The sequence below is a fragment of the Nipponia nippon genome, unplaced genomic scaffold, assembly GCF_047370975.1.
Source record: "Nipponia nippon isolate SJK-2023a ecotype South Korea unplaced genomic scaffold, ASM4737097v1 scaffold_4, whole genome shotgun sequence".
Lineage (NCBI taxonomy): Eukaryota > Metazoa > Chordata > Aves > Pelecaniformes > Threskiornithidae > Nipponia > Nipponia nippon.
This window is the reverse complement of record NW_028262358.1, coordinates 106,751,385-106,772,298: the sequence shown is the minus strand read 5'-3', so window position 1 is coordinate 106,772,298 and position 20,914 is coordinate 106,751,385. Positions and strand designations below refer to the sequence as shown.

General features: G+C 36.5%; 1 protein-coding gene across 5 annotated transcripts in view; it reads left to right on the top strand.

Annotated features, from left to right (window-relative positions):
- The window catches only part of EIPR1 (EARP complex and GARP complex interacting protein 1), a 96,900-nt gene that overhangs the window by 71,928 nt on the left and 4,058 nt on the right, over window positions 1–20,914 (top strand). For 2 of the 5 annotated variants that reach the window (XM_087774192.1, XM_087774191.1), the window contains exons 6-10: window positions 6,482–6,618; window positions 9,975–10,142; window positions 11,399–11,566; window positions 11,652–11,675; window positions 16,148–16,219. In XM_087774192.1, coding sequence (XP_087630318.1) covers window positions 6,482–6,618; window positions 9,975–10,142; window positions 11,399–11,566; window positions 11,652–11,675; window positions 16,148–16,219 — 569 coding nt within the window. Of the gene's footprint in view, window positions 1–6,481; window positions 6,619–9,974; window positions 10,143–11,398; window positions 11,567–11,651; window positions 11,676–16,147; window positions 16,220–19,251; window positions 19,451–20,914 lie in introns of those variants that run through there. The other 3 variants (XM_087774193.1, XM_087774196.1, XM_087774194.1) reach the window with 3 other exon arrangements.

Sequence of the window (20,914 nt, the reverse complement as noted above, 5' to 3'; positions counted from 1 at the left end):
TGTGTGTACATTATTTTAACTGAATAAATCAATAGCCTAGGATTAAGATAATAAAAATGTCAGTGTGTTTGAATTTTTTCCCTTTTTGTCAAAACACGATAGTGTTCAAGTTGAATAACATCATCATCATTAACTAAAAGTAGGATCTGGTCCACTGTATCTGTATCAGGTAATAGAAGTAAGGAGGTATTCGTTGCACTGGTGCAGCACTGGTCTTCCTGTTTTAAGAACACATTTCAATTGCTTCCTTTTTGGTTAGGCATGCATTATAGGCAGTATTAATTTTAATGGCAAGAGGTAAACACAAGGCTACTCTTTATGAACTTTTAATGTTTGTGAAAAAGTTCATCTAAAACTCAGCTGTAGTATTTGTGAAAAACTGAAAATATATGTGTCTTTAAAATTTTGCATAGGCCAAAATTTCTGCTTGCCTACACTGATCAAAACTTTAGAGTATTTTATTGGGTGCACCTCCCCTGTCTGTCTGGGAGTTACAAGTCACATTGTTTAATTAGAATTAGCCTGACGAATTTTAGGGTTCCTGATATTTTCAGAGCTTCTTTGTAATAAAATTACTAGTGTGTTCATTCTCTGAATTAGCTGGTCAGCCTGTCCCAGGAAATGTTTACTAACCATAACTTACCATACAGTTCTGTGGGTTCAGGTTTTTTTTCCCCCCTTTCAACATTTTTTTTGCTAACTTGTTTCTTTGTTACAGTATTTAATACAGGAATATTTGCCTGTATTTGCATTAAGACAAGCTTCTCCTGTCCTTTCGATCGCTCCCTTTATTATTGTTTTGAGGACATTACCTTCTGGGGTGAAACTAATCTTATGCTCACCGCATCATTACCTTTTGCAATTAAATTAGCTATTCTTTGCCATTTATAATCATTAGCTGAACCCAAGACAAGCCCAACCAATCCACAAGGTCTGGGTAGATTCTGCTGAAAAGATGACAGTTAATATATCTGTATATAGACTTTAGTTCAGATGTCACCAAATCACTAGAATTCTTCCTTGGGTAAATGCACTATGTTTGGAATGGCAGATGAGCGCAACAGAATGAAACAGAGATGTTAAAATATAAACATTTTTCTGTTTGCCTTATGTTTTCACAAAGGGGAGGAGTAGAGTTGTGGGTTTTGATCATTTTTATCCAAATAATTAATTAGATTCCTTTTAGATTTCTTGTCCCTTCTTGATTCTTCCATAGCATTTAATGTGTAGGTGATCTTTATTCAGAACAACAGAAAATATCTGGCAGTGGCATTCCAGGCAAGAAGGAAGATCTTGTGGGGAAGATTTCACAGTCTATCTAGATAAAAGAAATGTATCCAAATATAGGATGATGTTAGGAATAAGCATGAGATGCTTTCTTGGCAAGATGGCTGCTGTTCTTCAAGGCAGGAAATACATTGTGGACTTCAGTGGAGAACTTTGTAGAGTGCCCCGTAATCACTGCAACTAGAATAAGCATAGATTAATTAAAGGAGGGCAAAAAACTGTCTGAAGAAAAATGATAGAGAAATTACTGGATCAGAAAGAGGATGGAAGACCAGTTCTTAAAGAGTTGGTGTTGGGATCAATTTTGTTTAATGGTCTCCTTAACAATAGCGTAGAAGTAGGAGTGAAATGATGGAAACTGCTGACGACAGAAACTTGGAACACATCATCAAGTATATAGGAGTAGCTGTATTTCAAAGGACAAACTAGCTGCTCTTGATGTTTAGTTTAATTTTTGTATTATAAAGCAGAAAACTTGTATTTAAGAAATAAAAATATTTTCTTGCTGTGAGGTAGAAACACAGCACTTAAAAATATGTAGATTCTGTTACTTAGCTACTCTGAGAATGACTCTGAGCTGCCGGTATGATGAGACTGTTTGAAAAGGCAAATGATTGTAAGATGGTTCAGGAGAAAAGAACAGTTATGAAAGGACTATGTGGTATGGTTGCCTGCGACAGGAGGAATTGAACTCAATGAATTTAAAGTCCTCATCAATATTTCTGTTTCTGTCAATAACACGCCAGAACAACACTCATCCCTTCTTAATGTGGATCTCAAAATAGTCTTTCAATGGCTTTGTTACTGTGGTTTATTACAAGAACATCATCTTGAGGCTTTCTTGAGATCTCCACACAACCTCCAACATGCACAGAATGGTGGCCCATTTCCAGTTGATAAGGGTATGGTTAAAAAGCAAAAAAAAAAGCATTGTGTGTGATTTATCTCGATGAGTTTAGTAATCACTACCATGAGTTAACTTCTTTCAGTTGATACTCTTTAGAAATTCTAAATATTTATGGACTTAATTGTTTAAGATGTCTTCGCTACCCCATCTTCACTGAGGAGGCAGTCAAGGTCAAATAAGCATGTGCAGAGTAAGCCTATGAATATTTCATAAATGGAATAATGGCTTCTTTAGTGGTCTTGTCTAGAATGCACTTGAACATCCATCAGATTTTTAGTCTTACAAACTTCTGAGTAAGATGTGAGAGTTTCTTGTGTTCATTTTTTTGTGGTTTTTTTTTTTGTGATTTATTCTGTTTATAACACAGCTGCTGCTGTAGGGGTAAGAAAACTAAAGTTATTAAATAAACATTTATTTAAAAAAAAAGGCATTCAGAAGTCAAAAGGCATTCAGAAGTCAAAAGGCATGTTTTCTCATTTATCAAGTAAAATATTTCTGGTTTTTTATCTTTCAAATAATTTCTAAGTGTTTAAAAACCAAAAACTTAATATATTTTACGTACTTCAAATTGTTATGGCCGTTTTTGTCAAGAAAGGAAAACAAAATAGTTTTCTGAAAGAAAATGCAGGATATCAATGTATTGATAACTATTCAGTAGATTGCTGCAGTTGCTAAGCCTTTACATAGAAATTTGCATCTTTGTTCTCCCAATATAATGACTGATAATCCTGTTTTTTCAAATGAGAAAATTCTGAAACTAAGATACTAATCTGTGTGCTAATATTAGACACTCTACCAAGTGGATTGATTCTAATTAACAGAGAAGAAACTTCATATTTTTAACATTTTTATGCTAGCCTTTATTTTCTTACAAGAACGTTGCTTGAGTGTCACTGGTAACCATTTATACATGCTAAGTAATGTAGCATTTACTTTAATTTGGTGCTTTTTTTGTTATCCAGAAAGATGTTATATGAATTTCTAAATTAATTAAATTAGAGCATTAGGACATTCTCTATTTTCTAGATATTTTGTTCTTGGGAGATGTTTTCTAATGGTTTGTGTCAAAGTCTGTTTGAGGGAAACAACTGACCTTCCAAATGTGTGACATAATTATTAATTTTTACTCAATCTACCTAACAAAAAAAAAACACAAAACAAACAAACAAACAAAAAAACCAACAAACCCCAAAAAACCCCAAGTTGTGCATATAAAAACTTATTTATTAGATGAAGATAGTGTAGTAAGGGAACAGAACTACATGTTTTCAGTTACCATTTCAGCCAGAAGTTTATAGAACTTTAGAACTGGTCCCCCGCATTGTTTTTCATATGTTGTGAGAGAAGAAAATTACAGGCTCCTCAGCCACCCTCGGAAGAGAAGTTGATAAATTCTGCCATTCGTCTGCTTCATGCTGCTCAGTTCTGAGAATGGTTACGCTGATCCATACCTGAGTCCATCCAGCCCCAGTATTCTGCTTGAAACAGTGGCCATAGCAGACTCCAAGGAAAAGTTCAGTGGAGCAAATGTATTGAATAGTTTGCCCATAACACTCAGACAGTCTTCTACTCTTTTCAGTCTAAGGATTTTTCTGAGCCTGCTTGGGTTTGTCTACTTAGTGTAACCCTCCATAGATCTTTCTTCCAAGTACCTTCCTATTCTGTTCTTGAACATAAGTAAGCTTTATGCATTCAAGTGTCTTTTGTCAAGGAGTCCATTGGGTGGAGAACCACTTTCTTTTGTTTACTGTTGAATCTGATTTCCACAGGCTTCATTTGAAGGCCCATGGCTCTTTTTTTTGGAAAAGGGCATGAACAGTTGGTTCACTGTCTCCATGCTGCTTGTGATTTTTCTAGATAATTTGTGTACCCTCTAGAGGTTAATATATGTTGGAGTTCGGTGGGTTTTTTTAAGGATACTGCCTATCCTATCCTCTTTCCAAATGTGATTCTGAACTACCAGCTTTGTTTCCTTTAAGCTGGTTTCTTTGATTTCCAGGAAGGAGACTTGCAGACTTCCTTCTGTTACATAAGGATTCCTGCTTACGTATGAACATTTCCCTCCCATACCTTTTAGCTGCCCTTAGCAGGAATGCAGTTCCTTTCAGGCTCATAGAAGACATGCAAAAGAACATAGAACAAAAACTTATTCAGTATCTTCTGGGATTTCATTTTATTAATAGAAGTCTACCGTGAGTTGATTGGGAACTTGGCTGTATATGTAGATAGACATCCATACAAGGAAAGATGTAATTTAATTCCTGCAAGTACTTAAGAATTGCTTGGGAAGGCAAGGATGACTTGGCCAGTCTAACATGTATGTGATTTTTTTTTTTTCATATGTGTTGTTAAGAAATAGCGCAGGATGCGTGTGCTGGCCTCACCCCTAAACTTTTGACTGAAAAAAAAAAATCTTTTTATAATAGTTTACATGATAAAAGTTGAAATAAAGACTTAAAAAAAAAAAAATGGCTGGAACGCTGGAGAAAGTAGTATCTACTGCTGACAAAGACGTTCTGCCCTGAGTCTTATTTTGGATATATTATGCCGTCTGTCTCAAGAACAGATTTGGGAAATACCTGATGAGAGATACTCTTCTCGTTGGTACTTTCTTACTGTCAGTGTTAACATTCGCTTCTCTCCTCTCCCCCCAGTCTGAGCTTTGTTTGGCCAAGACTGCTTACTAAAGAAACAGTTTAATTTTTGAAATGATCCACTCAAACTCTGTATATTCTCTTGTGCCTGGAATCTACTATGTGTCGAAAAACAAACAGTACAGTTTATTATCCTGTGTCCAGTGTCCTATGCAGTATTTTTCTTTATATTAATAACATGCAAGTTGTAGAAAGGCTTTCAGACAGTATTTGCACTTGAGGAAGAATGGTGCTAGAGGAGTAGGTTTGGCCACAGTGTTATATCACTCAACACATGAGCAATATATAACCTTGCATGCTGGGATTTCTTCATTTTCTTAAAAAAAAAAAAAAAATCTGAAAAATTTTTGGAAGATAACACATCTTAGGTAGCATAGACTTCAGTGATGGAAGAGTTGTAATTTCTAGGTTGTTAATCTGAACACTAAATAAATGGGATGTTCTTGGTGGAACTGTAATAGTAAAAAGTTAGCAAAATACAGAAATGGCCATTGGTATCATATAAAAATAGATTTAAGCGGTCTTGTATTGAGAACATATTCTTCTGTTGATGTCACTTAAAGTTTTTGTAAGCAGCATGTATGTTTTAGTCTTTTTCAACCATCAAAGTGTAATATTTCTACTGAGAAAGCTTCTATTTAATAGAGTATTTTGTGACGTGTTAGGATTCAGGTAAAGGAGAAAAGTGATCCAACGAGATTCAACGCAGTAATCTGTTTTTGTGAAATCCATCTTAATGAAACATGAAATACGAACATCGTGTGCAAGATGACCAAATTAGTCTGCTGTCTGGCTAGCCACTTGAAATTTGTATAAAATTTATATCTGATTAAAATGCAAGTATTTTGGTATGCCCCCCTTTAGATATTAAACAATCAGTTTCAGTCAGTGATTAGAAGTAAAAGTAATTTGCGGTGTCTGCAGCCTCATTTTTCCCCATGTTCATGTGGAATTGGAGGGTAACTTGCTGTATAAATTCAACGAGAAAGTTGATTACTTTGTGCCTTCTTTCCATTAACTATGGAGATGCAGGGCTGTCTGCTCAATGACATGCAAGCCTGGTTTTGGAACTGAAACCTTTAATTCTCACAGACTGTAGGTTAGTGATCTCGTACCTGCTATTATTTTAATAGGCATGTATGTGATGAGAAGGGCACCTGGGCCTTGATTTTTTTAGTTTACATTTATCGAAGAGTCTTTGACACTATAATTCTGTTCCTGTAGATAAAATTTGGCGTTTTGACATGGAAAAACAGTCTTGTAAGACTGTTCATGAAACTAAATGGGTGTGTTTATTTGTCTGTTTGAGGCAGCTACAAATTTGTGCAATGTGCCCTTATTGTCTATCTACTGTTTCAACAAATGATCTGAAACTGTTTATTTTAGTTCATAAAGTAGTACAGTACTTCTGCTATTTCTGAATACGTTACACTGCATAAGCCTTTGTAAAAATTGCTTTGTGAGATACAAAATAAGCTCTAGCTCTTAATTTTTTTCTGTTTTTTATTGTAGCATTTTCGTAGTCTGTTACACTTGGAACAATAGGCTATTGTGCAGTTTTTGTCTTCAGTGGAACTAATTTCATTTTAGCTTTACGTTTAGAAACATTGACAGCTTCATTTCATTATTTTAGCTCTCTAGTTCTGCAGCCTTGGAAGGAAAAGGACAATTAAAATTTACTTCTGGAAGATGGAGTCCGCACCACAATTGTACACAGATTGCAACAGCCAACGATACCACTGTTCGAGGATGGGATACACGAAGCATGAGGTAATGAGAAATTGCAGTCTTGTTCTCTAAAAAAGACAGTCTCCTTGGAGATTAATTTTTCATTGCTCCTAACATATTTTTTTAATTTTTTTTTTTTTAAAGATTAGAAATGTGGCAAAGCTATCACTTACAAAAGGAATGGCTGGGCTTGCGTAGCTGATACATTCACAATTTAGTAAAGGGGTTTCTCTGTTTTTTCCCCTCAGCTTCAATTCTAACTTGTATATTGAGTTTTACTGAACTGTGTACTAGTCTCAAGATGATTTGTTCAATACATAGGCATTACTTGAATGAAGCTGTTCTGTAATTCAACCTGAAAATGATTTAACATCAGTTTTGACTATACTATGAACTGTCTTCATAGCATACTCTTTAAAGGTAACTTTAATCTCTGAAGGTAATTCACAGGGTAAATTCACTCTTCACTTTTCTGATTTTAACAAATAGTATACTATACTATATTAAAGACTGTAGTATGCTAATTATATGAAAGTACTGAATCTATCAAAATCATAACCAAATCAATTAAGGCTTTGAATATACCTAATAAGGTGTTTTTCCCCTCTGCCCAGTTGTGATTTCGATAAGCAAAGGAGTGATGTTGTGCATATCTGTTGCCATGACTACTAAAGCCTGTGCAAGCTTTTTTAAGATACGCTTTATCCCCTTAGCACATAGTAATTTATCACTAAACCGAGAAGACTGATGTCTTGTAATAACTTTTGTTGCCTTAAAGGGGGATGACTTTAAATTTAGTTCTATGGTTCCTGCCAGCTCAGGGGTGTAGCAATAAATCCCCATGTTTGCCAGTCTTATGTGTTTTTGCTAAAAAGGTTTATTTAATTTAATAAACAAAAGCTGAAAATACAAATATAATCATTAAGTCACTTCCTGTACACTTGTCATCAGGTTTGAGAGTCCTATTCTTTGTCCTGTAAAAGGATATATAAAAATCTAACTTCATATATATGTGTATACTTTCATTTATGAAGACTCTTTTAAAAAAAGTATACAAGAGAGGAAAGAAAGGTCAAAGGAGAAAGGTGGTGGGGTTTTTTTAAGTGGCTTTTTTGTGATGTTTTTGTAATCATCCTATTCATAACATATAGCATGCAGACCTTAAGATTAAAGCCCGTGTTTCTAAGTAGGAAATGTTAAATACTGTGAAGTCTGCTTCATGCTCTGTCTCATTAGAAAAAGCATCTCTATCTTGCATTAAGTGAATACTCTGAGTAACTTTTATGAAAGAAAGGTAGTCCAGATATTAACAAGATCCTCAATGAAAGGGTAGCTTGGTTAACAAAAGCAAACCCCACAATTCTAATTACTTTAAGTGAAGCTCAGATTAGATAGTCCTTGAACCAATTTACAAGTACTAGGCTATGCCAAAGAGCTGTTTGCAATCTACTTGAAAAATATGTGCAATAAGTCTCATCTGCAATTACACTGTAATGTGTCTAGAATGACGTGAATATTTGATAATGGCTAGTTAAGCTAGAGGTAGGAGTTTAAAGTCAGGGCAGTATAAACTGTGGCAGTATAAGAAGCAAAAAATGGGGGGGCGGGCGGAAATCAAGGACAGAAAATTGCTATACCAGCAAAGAATAAGAGAAGAGAGATACTAAAGAAGTAGCTAGAATAGCTGCTTCTGCGGAGTGCAATTATGATAGCTGTAAGATAGAGGGAGTGAATTATTTCGGACATAGCAAACGGGGCGGGGGGGGAGGGCCAAAAAAGAGGTTGGTGGGAAGACTCCCAGACTAGACTAGGAAGCAATCTTAATCAGAGAAGAGCTTGTGAAGCAGAGGAGACAGACACCAGGCCAAATGGATTTAGAGAGAGAATTGTATCAGGAAAATTCAGAGTCCAAGAATAAATTCTAAAAAATATGGAAGAAAAAGAATATGCGAACGTGGAGCCAGTAGCTGGAGAAAATATTCATGCGGTCTGGCCTTAACCTTATGATGTAAGTGGGAAATTCAATGCAGGTATTATTGCTGTAGGTAGGATGATTGAGGGAAAGAAAAGCATATTCATATTTGGGAAGGAAAGGGATCGAGTGGTCAGAATAATAGTTAAATTGGGCTAAAGGCTTTCATGGTAAGCACTACTGAATGTACGGTGGACAGTGGTACTTCTTTATAAGCCCTTGCACACATCCCCATGAGCAATGCAAGAAGTGCAAGAAAGAAGTGAAAGGTGCAATAAAGAAGGAAAGAAGTGTTTTATTGCTTCAAGCATGCTTGAGATTTTAAAATTTTCCCATAAAGATGTTTCAAGAAATTAAGAGATAATGTTGAATTCAGATCCCAGAATACCTGGTAGAAAGACATACTTGAGTGATATCCTTAACCTCTCAAACTCTGAGCAGAGTGTTGAAGTTGAATATCTAGGTGATATCCTCTATCCCAAGTGACTACCATAGCTGTCAGGATAGGGCTTAGTATAGGCCTGGTATACTTTGAATCTCTCCTTATGGAGCTACTTTGCTTTGTATTAGTAGTTAGGTATTTACTATGTTTTCTGAAGAGAAACATTTTTCATTTAAAAAAAAAAGAAAAAAACTCACAAAGTGTTGACAAGTTCTAGTGAAGATTATAGGAGACTGTCAAATCTAATCATAACTTTGGTAAATGGTGGCTTTGAGAATGGACATGGGAACAGGTACAGCCTTTTCATAAAACTGATAATGCAATAGTGGAAACAAACAAAAATCCAACCCTAAGTTCAAGAGGTGAGGTATGAAGACAAACTGATGGAACATGATGTTTTGAATAAGAACGCTAGGTTGTTAGCAGTACTACAAATGTTTTCTGAAGTGGTCCACATGCATGAGTATGAGTAGTTTCAGGGCCGCAGGTAAGTTGATGATAAATGCCAGAGCTCAAGAAGGTAAGTTCAAAATAGAGCAATAATAAAAAGCTGTTGTTCATATCTGTTGCCTCCCTTGCACCTCAGCTTTTCATATAGGGAGAACTAGATGTCATAAATACAGAATCGGTATAACTACTCAGGGGTGGAGAAGCTCTTGTCTGAAAATGTTGTGGTTTAGTAGCAGACATTTCATAACAGTTGTTAGAGAGCTGTGCTAGAATCATCTGGAACTACTGTTTCCTTTTAGCTCCAGATGATCCTAATGCAAACAAGGAAAGAGCAAAGCTTCAATGCAAGCTGAGAAATCTATACAAGTCACTGTTGCTAACAGCTGGGATTTCCCTAAACTATGCACTAGCAATGGGAACTCTAGGTCTGCGGGTGCTAAGGGGATTATGCAAGTTTCCAGGGAAACAGATTCCTGTCAGTGGAGTGCAGTTAGCTGTTTATAGACCATTTAATTTTTTTAATGTGTTTTACAGGCAGATATATTGCATAGAAAATGCACATGGACAGCTGGTACGAGACCTAGACTTTAATCCCAATAAACAGTACTACCTGGCTAGCTGTGGAGATGACTGCAAGGTGAAATTCTGGGACACGAGAAATGTCACTGAACCAGTGAAGACACTAGAGGAGCATTCCCACTGGTAGAACAAATTATCTGCATGCTGTTTTGTGGGTGGATGGCTTATGTAATTTATTCAGCTAATTATTTTACTGTTTAGGAGCAATGCAAACTATGTTTGTGCTATTGTGAATAATCGTTTTTCTACATGGAGGAAAGCTTTCAACATGTGAATGTTCCTTGTGTGATTGTAAATTAAGAGTTTAGACAATGTTAGTCTAATTGGCAAGAAACTGTTGTTAGCATTGTTGGGAGATAGGGTACACCTTTGAGAAGCACAGCACAGAACCTGGCTTGAAGAGGCCAGCTGGGACACAGGTGTGCCTTCCCAAACTGAGCCTGATCTGCTGCACCTGGTGTGCAGAAAAGCCCTTGAGCTGTTTTGGTTAGAGCAGCTGCCATCCATCCTTCTGTTGTCGAATGGTGGAAATGCTCAATAATTCAGCCCTGCTTTTTTCATGCTCTTTGCAGCCCTTAAGCCAGAATATGCAAGTGAGTCATTTTATTCTCTGAGATAATATTTAGAGCCCGTATCTACCACTCTGGCCTGTGGCTGGAACAAGGAGAGAATCTTGTCAGATGTTTGCAGTATTCAGTGGTTAAGAAAAGGAGAGCGGTTCATATTTTATAAAATTTGGGTTGCAGTAATTCTTGCAAAATAAATCTGGACCCTGAAGCTACTTTGAGGGGAATGAAGATGTGAATTAACAGAAGCAGCATTTATACTTTTTTCCAGAAGATTAAAAGAAAAAGAATAAAACAAGAACCATAAGACACTTGGCATTAACTTGATATGTAAAATGTAAAAATTGAATCGAAATATAATCCTACTTTTGTTTTAGGGTCTATTTTAAACTTTACTGTAAGAATGTTGTGAGATTTTTGTTTAACAGGTTATTTCTAATCCGTATTTTGCTTTGGGGAGATTTTTATATTTAGACCTTAAATATTTATCTGACTCACTAAACAATGAATTGGCATGTACCCTCAAGGAATAATACCACTGAATGGTGTGGTTTGTTCTTTGGATTTTTTTTTTTCCCCAAAACTTATTTGTTGAATTTTAAAGACACCTCGTAGAAAACAGATGACATGGAATCTTAAAAGCCAAATGAAGATGGCAAAAAGCAGTCTTTGCAATGAGGCATGGCACTTCTATGCGTACTTACAACATTTAAGTCAAAGATCAGGTTTTTAGTGCTGTTTTTTAAAAAAAATTAACATTGATACGCTGCCTGCCAAGAATAGCCTCTTGTTCTTTCTGATTTCATTTTTTAGGGTCTGGAATGTCAGATACAATCATTCTCATGATCAGCTGATCCTTACAGGAAGCAGTGATAGCAGAGTTATCCTGTCTAATATGGTATCAATTTCTTCTGAACCATTTGGGCATATGGTAGATGATGATGAACTAAGTGACCAAGAGGACCAGCATCAAGAAGAGAAGTATGAAGTTCCCTGAGTTTTATGCAGATGCTTATAGTTTGTCTTTTCATTGTAATGGTTAACATGCTATGTTTTTGCTGGCTAGGATTTTTGTATACAGGCCTTTCAGGTAAGTAGTTCTAGTTCTTACTTCATTGCTCCTTATTCAGAGTCTTGGGTGGAACCCACTTTTTAAATCTGATTGGCACAGTCACTGTATGTTCACTGGTAGGAAGGGGATGGTGATGCTGAGGACAAGTCCTAAAGTCCACTGGATCAGTGAAAATATTCACCTTAAGGGAGCTCTGGATCCAGTCAAGCACATACAATAATCTGGGTTAAGTGAGAGTTGAAAATCTGCTTTTTGCATTTTCTGTGTATGTGTTCTAACCTTTAGGACACGTTAGCAGTCTAATGGAAGTATAAATACATTAATTTTTGTAAATTTAGCTCTTAAAATTGCTGACTGCTCTAGAAACCAATAACTCATTAGACCTACTTCAAGCAAAACAGAAGTTTGTTTTTGACTGTCTTGGTAGAGAATAGTGCATGTTACTGCAAGCATTTGTAAACACCATTCCACTTGGGTGTGTGAGGAATCACGTATTTTGCATGTGAATTTTGGAGGGATGGGTTTAAGAGTTACTGAAATGCCAAAACAATAATTTTTCATCCTCCATTTTTGTCTACCTTCAACTTTTTCATTGTGCAATATATGATGCTTGTTTTCCTCTCTGTACTTCTTCAGGAATATATATATATATATATATGTATATAAGGAGTTCTGTAGATCTAGTGTTGGCTGGGACTTTCTGATTTTGCAACGAGCTTCCATGGTGATCTTCAGCAAACTCTTCCTTTACAAAATGAAGATAATTATACTAAAACTCATGTAAAATATTTTGAGACCAACAGGCTTTAGTCTGTATTTTTCTATTCTTTGCAACTGTGAATATCCATGTTCTAGGTGTCTGCACTGAGCAGTTGTTTTGTTACGTTTGGTGATTTATTTTAATATGCAAAGCTGTCTGCAATGAAATTCAGGCAGATTACATCCTGAACTTTTAAAATGAAGAGTAGTCAGATGGGATGAGGAACAATGAAATTACTAAGGAGATCCCCCAGTTACTCAGCTGTGCTTGCTAGATGTTTCAGTTAAAATTCTAAATAAAGTTTAGGTTACTTCTCTAGTTGCATTTTGAAGGTTGCTCTTGCACCTTTATTTTATTAATAAAGATGTAGTTTTGCTCCAAATAGTTTCGACATTTTAGTTTGACATAAAGGACTTGGAAACCATTTGCTTTACATTAACTAAGGAAGCTATCCCATATATAGAAATGGTTAATTTTAAATGTACAAAATGTCTCTAGAAGCAATACGTCATGTAAGTGCCTGGAAAATCAAGGTATCAAATTAAGTACCTAGAAAGTTTCTCACATCAACAGTACATACTTACTTTCTAGAACATAACTAAACTACAGCATTTTAAATATGATGTACCTTTTGGTTTCTTACCTTTGGCTTCCTTACCTTGGGGATTGCAATTTATTCTGTTTTGGATGGAAGATAAATAGCGTTAATGGAAGTGAGAAAGAGACCATGCTTTCCTGTGTGTATATGGTGGGAATGTATTAATATAAATAACATCACAAGTAAATACTGTTCTGACAGACGCTGTGTAGTAGGTTATCTGGAGTTCTGAATTTCTGTTGATGTTAGACAGTGTAGGTTGCCTCACTAAAACATAAGTGATTGTTTCTAGAATAGGAATTTTTGAAACCAAGAATATGCAAAGCAATATAACAAATATAACACATCTTTTCCTTTGGTTATGGGATGTAAACCACATCATGAATTACTTGCAGAGTAATGATGTGAAGCCCTTGCCTGTTCCCAGAGGTTACAAGAGTATCAATACTGCCTTTGCTTTTTAAATATGTGCTTTTCAACTGCTAATCTGTTCTCTGTAAAACCTGGGAAAGCACATTGGGTTTTGTAACGTTTGCTTGGTACTGTGAGAGTCTTGTTTTGGTGTGTCCATCCCCCTCCCTGCCCTTGTTATGAGCTGAGCTGGAAGGATGTTTGCAAGGGGCTCACCAGCCTTGAAGTGTTGCCAGATGAGTGTCTGTTTAGCTCTGAGCACATTAATGAGGCAGGGCATAACAGCTGTTGGGAATACTACTTGTTAGTTAACCACTAGTGCCAAGTATTTAGGCTTTACTACCCATTTCCCTCCTGGAGACCTCTTTGAAGAGTCTGTTGCACCGTTCCATGGGTTTTATTGTATGGTTTGGTCAGGTGTGGGGGCTGTGTGTGTGATTTTTTTTTTTTTTTTTTTTTTGCTTGGGTATGTTCTAGACTTTCAAGGAAGTGTTATATTCTCATGGGGTTCATTTTTACCTTTTTTGGAGGATATCTGGTTTGCTATTAAATAGCACACAAATCTTGAAAAACAAAAATGTCTTTTTCGGGTGTATCTTGAAGTACACCAGGAAGAACAGGTGTCTATACAACTCGTGTCTTCAGTCACCTTCAGACTGAGTGACCCAATCTCTCTCAAAATAAGGTTGAAATATCAAGTGGAAAGAAGGAAAAAGGCTCTTTCTCATGGGCTACCTATTTTTCATGTTCTGAATAAAATAACTTGTAAAAACACTCCTTGGATTAAATATAAAAATGAAGCGTATGTACTAGTTGTATCTTTCATTTTTTTTTTCTACTTAGCAAAAATCCCCATATTTTAAAAACGTTGACTTGTAATACTATTCTACACAGCGAAGACTTCTGGGATCCTTAAGACTCATGTTAATTTTTAATATATTTTTGAGTAAACTTTCTAATTTTTATTGTATTTCTTGGCTGGAGACAAAACCAAATAATCTGTCAGTTCAACCCCTCATTGTTCAACCATGTAAAACTATGCATGAGTCTACCCGCTCCTTTAGTCTTGGCAAATTTTCTGTAGTAAATGCCTAGTTTTTAAGGTTCACAACTGAAAAATAATTATTTGGATTTAACTTTTTTTTTTTTTTTAAGAAAAGAATACAGGTTCACTGAGTAATGAATAGACAACAAACCAAAAGCTGCTGTATTCTATTCTTACTAAGGAATTATTCTTTGAGGTTTCTCCTTTGGGTGTTTGTTCATGTGTGTGTTGACATCTTGAGAGTATACATGCTCCCGTCTTGGGAGTATATATGCTCCCATCTTGGAGACCAGAACACGCTATATAACTAGGACTATTGCATGAGGATCTGTCTTTTGCTGCAATTGAGTGACCTTCAGTTCCTCTTAACTGCTGATTCAGATCAGAGCAACTAGTTTGCTGTCTCTTCCCTACTTTTTAACTGCTGTTGTTGTTGTTTCTCTCATCAGTCATAAAAATGTAAGAGCAGCCTCCCTGTATCATATCAAAGGTCTCCCTAGCCTGTATCATGCCTCTGACAGCGGCCAAGAGGAAAGATTATAAAAGCAGGAAAAGGAGATGATATTTCCCCTGGGTATGCTTCTAGCCCCGGACTGTTTGCAGCTCAGGGACCTTTACTGCCTTCTGAATCGTCTTTGGAGACTTCTGAGTCTTCCCTTTAGGATTTTCTTTTGCCATCAGCTGTATTCTTGAGTTCATCTCTTGTCACTGTGTTTTTGTTTGTTCCAAAACATGTTAGCTGTGCATGCACTGCCTTTGTGAAATGTGTCTAGGAGAAATATGCCCACTGTGTGTGTTTTCTTGCACTGAATAAGGAAAGGCTTCAGCGTTTTCTGTTTGGGAAGCCCAAAGCCTCTGTTCAAAGTCGGTAGTCTAAAAAGAGGATCGAGCTGTCCACAGAGAGGAAGTATAGGCATGTGGCCAGAGGAAAGCTATGGTGTATTCTGGTCAAGTCCCTAGTTTGGATAATTTAATGCGCTGTTCAAATATGGCAAAAAATTAGCTGAGAAATGCGGAATGAAATGCTGTACTCCTAGCTTAATTTCTAGCACCTTGACCCAGAGGTAGGAAAAAAGTGTACAAAACAAATGAAAACAGAACAGATGAGGTGAGTATTTGGGGTGCATTTAGCTTTCATCTGCAAAACAAAGCTGGTGTGCCTGCATAAGAACATAGGGAGTGTTTTGAATGCCTCAGTTTGAACAAAACGTTTAAAACACGGGGTCATTCCACATCCATGGATGCAACAGATTAGGGCAGGCTTCTCCTTGGCCTCTCTTTCTTTAGTGGTTTGGCACTGTGGTGTTGCAAGGACTTTCTCCCTGTAACGCTGAACTTGCCTTAATCCCAAAGCCCCTGAAGGTGTCTGTCCCTTTTAGACATCTGCAGAGCACCGAGAACTGTCTTCCTCCAAAGGGAGGTGGGGACTGTCTTATATCCTTTCTTCATTCTTTGGTCATCCAAAGTCCTTATGTTAGTGAGTGAGTCTATATTTGGTAGTATTAAACCAGTCTGACAGTCATTTTAATTCTACATTGCTATTTCTAACAATAAACAAAAACTACCAGATTCTTGCAGCTTAGTGTGACCATTTTTACTCACCAATCAGGCTTCCTTTTCTTTAGTTATTGCAACATATTTATTTGCCTTATTGGTTTGAATTTTAAACTCTGTAGGCCTTTGTTTGGTATGCTGATGATACACAGCTTGAGAAGACCATCCGCTACCTTAGGAGCACCAACAGCAAGGTACATGCTGCATTGTCCTGGTTTCAGCTGGGATAGAGTTAATTTTCATCTTAGTAGCTGGTATAGTGCTGTGTTTTGGATTTAGTATTAGAATAATGTTGATAACACACTGATGTTTTAGTTGTTGCCAAGTAGTGCTTACACTGGTCAAGGACTTTTCAGCTTCCCATGCTCTGCCTGATGCATAAGAAGCTGGGAGGAGGCACAGCCGGGACAGCTGACCCAGACTGGCCAAAGGGCTATCCCATACCATATGACGTCATGCTCAGTATATAAAGCTGGGGGAAGAAGAAGGAAGGGGGGGTGGTGTCATTCAGAGTGATGGCATTTGTCTTCCCAAGTAACTGTTACGCATGATGGAGCCCTGCTTTCCTGGAGATGGCTGAACACCTGCCTGCAATGGGAAGTAGTGAATGAATTCCTTGTTTTGCTTTGCTTGCGTGTGCAGCTTTTGCTTTGGCTATTAAACTGTCTTTATCTCAACCCACGAGTTTTCTCACTTTTACTCTTCTGATTCTCTCCCCCATCCCACCAGGGCGGGGGGAGTGAGCAAGTGGCTCTGTGGGGCTTAGTTGCCGGCTGGGGTTATGCACGACATGCATCTACAGCAGTGTTAACATTCTTCATGACTTCTGTGGCCAGAACTTCATGACAAGGCTCAACTGATAATGGAAGACTTGCTTTTTAAGAGAAAAAGCCTTTTCTGTATCCATACCAATGAAAAGATTTATATGGTCAATAGCATTTTGAGCTTACACATCACTCCTGGAAAGGAAGCCATCCTTAAACTTTAATTTTGCAGAATGAGTTACCTGATCTCTTTGGGGTTTACAGGCTTAAGATGTCTGCTGTGTTTTCACTGGCAGAAATGATTACTAAGATCAGTATGCTGCCTTCTCCCTTATGCTACATTTTTTGATGATATGGTCTAAGCTTATCCTTATTTTTGTTATCTATTCAAGATTGTACCAGAAATTCACATTAGGAAATACATTTTTTAGTGTTTTTCCTGAAGTCGTATGTTTCCATCTTTTTCACCATAGATGTTAGCCACACTGTTCTTTGGTACAAACAGAACAAGGTCTAACACAAGCAGTTCTCACCATTTTGCCTTTAAAGCCGAGAGATGTAAAGGACTGGTCCTTCCAGTACAGAATATCTCCTTGAGATAGTGAAATTTTTAATGAGACTTTAAGTGTAGGAATATCTTCAGTAATTGGAATGGACCAGAGACAAAATGGTTGCTGGCCTCTCTGTAGAAAGAGATTTCCTTCAAAATTCCATCTAAAGGAGGTTGTGGTTTCTACTTTTTGTGATAGAAATGTGGTTTGGAGCCTTTTGAACAGTAAATCATATGGCTTCACAATAATACATACAAACTGTGTGATCTAACATAATACATTTGTATACACATCTGTGACTCCAGGAGAGTGAATTGTCAGCACTGATATTTTGAAAAGTATTTGCCAAACATTCATGATAAGGCAATTTTCAGGGTGTTTTCACGCAGCTGCTGATAGTGTTAATTTTGATGATATTTTACTTGTGGTATTTATGTCTTGGAAAAATCTAGAAATCATAGGATTATGCTATGGAATCAACCAAGAGACTCAATTAAAACAGCTTAAATAGTTTCTGTTTTGGGGAATGCTAGTATTCGGGACTTGACTTGGTTGGATGTGTAAGAAGCTGGGCCAAATCTAGTGCAAGAGCACTTTCTAATTCCTAGACTATTTTGCTTTAAAAACGTGTTTTTTCCATACTCTTTCTTTCTTTAATTCATCAGCAGATATACCCTCCTTAATTTATTTTGCGTATTAGGACAGCTATGAAACCTCTTGTATTAAAAGATGCATTTCCTGTTTTTAAAGATGCCATTTTCCTGTAGAAGCAGTTTTGAAGGCTGTTTTTTTTTAAGTAAAAAAAGTGATAATGCTTACAATAGTATGAATGGCCAATTACTATATATAAAAATTGTGTTCCAGTATAAATATCCTTGAATTCTGTCTTCCTTAACAGAAGTAGTGTGTTGTCTAAGCTTACCAGAAGCAAAACCTTACAGTTGCTAAGTTTTCTCCTACAGTTAAAGGGAAAGGGCATCCATGGGCCTTGTTCTAGAATCCCATGGCATGCTTTTCAGGATTCATTTTGGATGCTGCAGTACATGTTGTTGCTTTATTGAATCACATCTATTTCATAGTAATTTTAAAGAGGATTTAATTTTGACTGTGATACGGAATTACTGATTTTTGGTGACTCTGAAAAACATATTTTATTGAACATTGTGGTGACAAAACAGAATCGCAAGCACTGCAAACTTAAGTGGTTGTTAGCATGAGAAGTAATTGGAAATAACAGCTCTCTACATGAAAACAATTATCCAAGGCTTAACAGGCTTCTCTCTCAAGTCTGTAACACAATTAACCTCAAAGTTATCTAATAAAATGAAAGCTCATCTCCTTTCATAGGAGAAGCTAGTAGGGGTCGTGCTATATGAATAAGACTACAAAGAGAAAACAGTTCAGTTTCAGCTCTGTGTGGCACAGGTCTTAAATTTATGCAGGGTGTAGGTAGAGATTACACATTTCTTACTATGAGTTCTTGATGAGTTCAAGAGTTTGATGCCTTGTCAGTTGATGCAATGCAAGAACATATGTAAGGAGAGAAAAAGGTAGTTTAGTCTGGCCGGAAAAAGTAGTACAGGAAAATGAGAAACTAAAGGAACTTTTTAAGGGGCAGGGAGATTTAAGACAAGGAAGAAAATAGCTTACTAAGCTTGCCAGGCATAACAAGTGATTACCAAGTAAGTTTATCAAATATAGTCTACTCGTGCTGCTCTATCAAGGGATCAATAGGCCAAGCACCTACACCTGTGGTACACTAAACTAGCTATAGCATAGCAACTGCATTTTTACACCCATAACCTGCAGCTTTTATGTAAAACCGGAAATGCCTGTGTTTTGACAACAACCTGAATTATACATATTAAAGTAGCATAGAAGAAAGTTTATTTCATATCCACCTCTGTACAGGTACTCTTCCTGTTTCTGAACTTCTCTAACTGGGAAGAAATTTAAGGTCCTGAACTCTCCTCTCTGTTCTGAAACCTGCCAAAGATCTGCTGACTTTATCCCAGTATCCAGTCCACTTTGAATGCCCTCCTCTTCTGTGCCTGGTGTTATGCATCTAACCTAAGAAGGCAAATAACCTGGGCATTGTCATCAGGAGCTGGTAACTATGAAATAGAAAGTTTCTGAGCTAGGAATAATGCACATCAAAAATACAGCAGTATTCATTTAATCATTGCTACAGCAGTATTCATTTAATCAGTGCTACATAATGAATTGAGTGTTAGAAAAAATACACTCATCGGTGCTATGATATGTTAGGCTCTGAAATTACCTACTGTATGTTAAGGAGAAATAAAATTGTAGCAACTGATCAAAACAGAAGGATAATTAAAATATCTAAATAGACAAAAACATCTTAAGATAAATACAAGTTGCTTTGCATGTGTTCCACTAGTATGTGCTGTGACCAAAATATTTTTTTTCATAGACTCTGTTTATATGTGCATATATTTTTTTTTTTAATAAGGTATTTGTTACCTTGCTTAAATAAATGTCAGTGTCATAGCTGTTAAGTCTGTAACTTCTTGCATTAACCATATCATATTTAATATCTGAGGCGTTAGGAGAGTCTGAGCTGATTCTTTAATAAATAAAAATGTGTAAAAGCTGTGTAAAAATTCATAGAGAGGAAATAGATTGTTGTGGGACTCAGAAACTGAACAATTGTAAGTGTCCTAGATTCTCATAAATTCAAAAATAGTATCCTCAGCCTATTCTTGGATTACCAAAAAAAGCGTGCACATAGCCAAATGCAGACAAATCTGAGGTGTTTTCTTGGAAGTCTCTTAGCATAGAGTAAGATGATCTGTTGTGAGGAAAAAAAACCACCACAAATAACCTTGCTCTTCTGTTTGTTTTTATTTTTTTGGTTTGTTTGTTTGGTTGGTTTGGTTTTTTTAAATTATTTTGAACAATCTTTCACATACATGAAATAAATTCTGCTCTTTATTCCACTAGCAGAATCCTTCTGGGCTCATTACCCATTAAATAATTTAAAGGCTAATCTGTTTTCATTCATAGTGTTTGTAAAGGATGCTCATGGACAGTTTCTTCTTGATCTTTTGTATTGTTCCCAAGACACATGTCATTCTGAGATGATTTTTTTTCCATCCTGATTATCTTGTGTAGTATTTAGATCTTTTACACCAAGTGATCACTTTTTTCTTAGGTTCTCAATAACTGTCTCAAGGCTATGCCATTCTTATGCACAAGAAGTCTATACGTAATGTTATCATAGATCTGCGCTATTTAAAACAAAAAAAACAAAGAACACCACACTGAAAATGGAAGTCGTGGCCTGAAGAACCATGTGGAATAGCATGTTTTCTTTTTCTGGGATGGCACAAGATTACTTTCATACCCAAGAAGAAATTCAGTGTATAGACAATAATAAAAGACAGTTAAAAACTGTAGTTATAAATGGAAATGCCAGACAGAAGTTCATCTACAGGCTTCGTTCCTGAGCACTCATTCCCCTATGACTTCTGTAAATTAAATTAGATTAACTGCGTTATTTAAATGAAACACTGAAACAACTCTGAGCATACAGAAAATAGTATAATCT